Here is a 3,691-nt window from a genome sequence, read left to right on the forward strand (position 1 = left end):
GGGACCATGGCCCTATAATTCCAACCCAAGCAGTGGAACCTCAGCTATCTAATTGGGGCCTGGCCAATAGTGATGATAAATCATGTAAAGTTCCACCCACAGTATATGAGTTAAGTTCTGGATGAAGAGCATACCTGTTCTGAATGTACTGCGGTGCCCCAACTTGGGTGCAAATCTTCTATTGACACACCCATGATGTATGAAGACACTTTCTGTATGTATAATGCAGGTGTTAGAGACTGCAGAGTGAGTCAATCTTGAAAAAAAGTAACATTATCTGAATGAGGTGCTTATATACAGTACCAGGATAGAGGACACATTGACACAGGTGGAGAGTGTCCCATGACAGATATCGCCAAGGGCAATTAAGTGGGGTATAAAAGATGAGCAAGTGAGAAAAAATCAGATCAATACTTAGACAGGCAAAGAAAGAAACCTTGGCAGTCGAGAAATAGCTGTAGCATTAGAGGAGGTAAGTATGTTTTGGAAATACATTTTCCATTTAAGAAAGTGTTAACTTTCTGAGGTTCCTTTACCATACACTTCTTGTGTTCTTTAGTTAATGCAAGTTATGTTAAAAGTGTTCATTCTGTTGTTCAGTTAACTTGCATTTCTTATGTCAATAGTATTCATTCTGTTGTTCAGTTAACTTGCATTTGTTATGTCAAAAGTATTCATTCTGTTGTTCAGTTAACATGCATTTCATGTCAAAGGTATTCATTCTGTTGTTAGTTAACATGCATTTCTTATGTCAAAAGTATTCATTCTATTGTTCAGTTAACTTGCATTTCATGTCAAAGGTATTCATTCTGTTGCTCTCTTAACATACATTTCTGATAATTGTTGTTTAAGACTCATAATGTAGGTAAATTAATATGTAGAATTATACACAGACTTTTCTGTACGTTAAAATACTAAGTATATATATTTTAACATAGAGAAAAGTCTGTGTATAATTCTACATACATTTTTGATGTTAAAAAGTATTCATTCTCTTATTACTAGGCAAACAACAAGTTATGAGCACATTGAAGTGATTTATATACTACATTTTCGACAAGTCATTGTTCTGTCTTCTTCATGTAATGTAGTATGCTCCACCATAAATATATCTCTTCATTTTGCTTGTTTGCCTACTTAATATTACATTAGCATAATGTTCTTCCTTAATCAAGTATTAATTCTGCAAACCAGAGTGTTGTGATGAGCAGTTTTTAGTTAGGAAGGGGAATTCCTGATTCTTAGGTTCCAAGGCTTAGCCATTTAGCCAATGTGTTACATAAGGTGCTGTTTGGGTCAAAAATACCAAATATATTTAGTGTCACATAAATAGAGTAACTGCAAAAAATAGGCATTTCTACAGTACTTTAAAAATAATAATTAAATGTAGTTTATTTTTTAGTAACTATTTTTTTTTGTGATTATTATTTACTTGCCACAGAGGACTCTCTCTCGATACTTTGATGTGACTTTGCCTACAGCCAAGCTTTCTCCCACATTCATTAGTAAAGTAAGTTCAGTTTTAAAAGAAAAAATACAATAATAATAAACAGAGAGGTAGATTGATCAGCGTATTTATCTTGAGTAAAAAAACAACAGGAAATGTGATTGAAATACGTATGCTTGTCATGTTTAGATAGGATTTCCAGGTTTTCTGTGTTTGTTATTATTATTATAATAATTTATGAACACTTCTTTAAGTTACTGAATATGTAAATGTTGGTTAAATATATATGTGTGATCAGTGAATGTTGGTTAAGTTTATGTGTTATCAATGAATGTTGGTTAAATCTGTATGTGTGATCATAAAATGTTGGGTAAATCCCTATCTGTGATCATTAAATGTTGGTTAAATCTCTGTGTGTGATCAGTAAATGTTGGTTAAATGTCTGTGTGTGTGATCAGTAAATGTTGGTTAAATCTCTATGTGTGATCATTAAATGTTGGTTAAGTCTCTATGTGTGATCAGTGAATGTTGGTTAAATCTATGTGTGATCATTATATGTTTGTTAAGTTTATGTCTGATCAATGAATGTTGGTTAAATCTGTATGTGTGATCATAAAATGTTGGGTAAATCCCTATCTGTGATCATTAAATGTTGGTTAAATCTCTGTGCGTGTGATCAGTAAATGTTTGTTAAATCTCTATGTGTGATCATTAAATGTTGGTTAAGTCTCTATGTGTGATCAATGAATGTTGGTTAAATCTTTGTATGTTATCTGTAAATGTTGGTTAAATCTCTATGTATGATCAATGAATGTTGGTTAAATCTTTGTGTGTTATCTGTAAATGTTGGTTAAGTCTATGTGTGATCAATGAATGTTGGTTAAATCTCTATGTGTGATCAGTAAATGTTGGTTAAATCTCTATGTGTGATCAGTAAATGTTGGTTAAATCTCTAAGTGTGATCCATGAATGTTGGTTAAATCCTTGTGTGTTGTCTGTAAATGTTGGTTAAATGTCTATGTGTATTCTGTAAATGTTGGTTAAATCTCTATGTGTGATCAGTAAATGTTGGTCAAATCTTTGTGTGTGATCAATGAATGTTGGTTAAATCTTTGTGTGTGATCAATGAATGTTGGTTAAATCTCTATGTGTGATCAATGAATGTTGGTTAAATCTCTATGTGTGATCAGTAAATGTTGGTTAAATCTCTATGTGTGATCAATGAATGTTGGTTAAATCTCTATGTGTGATCATTAAATGTTGGTTAAATCTCTATGTGTGATCAATGAATGTTGGTTAAATCTCTATGTGTGATCAATGAATGTTGGTTAAATCTTTGTGTGTTATCTGTAAATGTTGGTTAAATCTCTATGTGTATTCTGTAAATGTTGGTTAAATCTCTGTGTGTGATCAGTAAATGTTGGTTAAACAAGTGTTAATAGTAACTCAAGGTAAACTAAAGCCTTCAGAAATCTGACAGTGACAATATCATGGTTGCAGAATGTCCAATATCTGTGGGGCACAAACTCCAAACCTACCAGAATATGAACAACTGGGGTGAAAATATTAGGTCGTCAAGAAATTAATGTCGCGTTTGGGAACACTTTCATTAACCACCTCCAAAAAACGTGCATCACATATAATAGTTAAACGAAATGCTTAAACATCACGTTAGTGTAGCCTATGTAATGTGTAAAGTTTAGTATACTCTAATCCCTTATAGTGATGGTACACGACAAGACACACATTCGGCATGTAATGTTGTTTGAATACAAGAAGGGAAACAATGCCTTTGTAGCCACAATGAATATCAAAGAAGTTTATGGAAATGTTTTGAATGTTTGTAAGTATCAATGATGGTTCAGCAAATTTTGTTTAGGTGGCTTTAGTCTTAAAAACTGTGATGGCAGGGGCCGACATGTTGGAATTGATGCTCCGAAGATGCTTGTTGAGTCTAACCCAGTGTAACACACTCGTGAAATTGCATGTCTCTCATGAAACAATATGTTTCTAAAGAATATGGGAAAACTCCATAAAGAAGGTGTTTGGGTGCTCCACGAACTCTCAGATGATCATTATTTCCAACGTGTGAACGTTGCTTCGTCTCTTCTGGTGTGTAATGCATCTGAACCATTTTTGAACAGAATTGTCACCAGTGATGAAAAATGGATTCTCTATGTGAATATTAAATGCTAAAAACAATGGCTCATTCCTAGACAAAAACCACTTCCGACCTCAAAACCT

At 33.2% G+C, this 3,691-nt stretch overlaps 1 protein-coding gene across 3 annotated transcripts in view; it reads left to right on the top strand.

Moving 5' to 3' along the window:
- Positions 1-3,691, top strand: part of LOC106471578 (cardiolipin synthase (CMP-forming)-like) — a 29,790-nt gene that overhangs the window by 22,916 nt on the left and 3,183 nt on the right. For all 3 annotated transcript variants that reach the window (XM_022400193.1, XM_013932183.2, XM_022400194.1), the window contains exon 5: positions 1,442-1,510. In XM_022400193.1, coding sequence (XP_022255901.1) covers positions 1,442-1,510 — 69 coding nt within the window. The remainder of the gene's footprint in view (positions 1-1,441; positions 1,511-3,691) is intronic.

The sequence above is a fragment of the Limulus polyphemus genome, unplaced genomic scaffold, assembly GCF_000517525.1.
Source record: "Limulus polyphemus unplaced genomic scaffold, Limulus_polyphemus-2.1.2 Scaffold4711, whole genome shotgun sequence".
NCBI classification, from domain to species: Eukaryota; Metazoa; Arthropoda; class Merostomata; order Xiphosura; family Limulidae; genus Limulus; species Limulus polyphemus.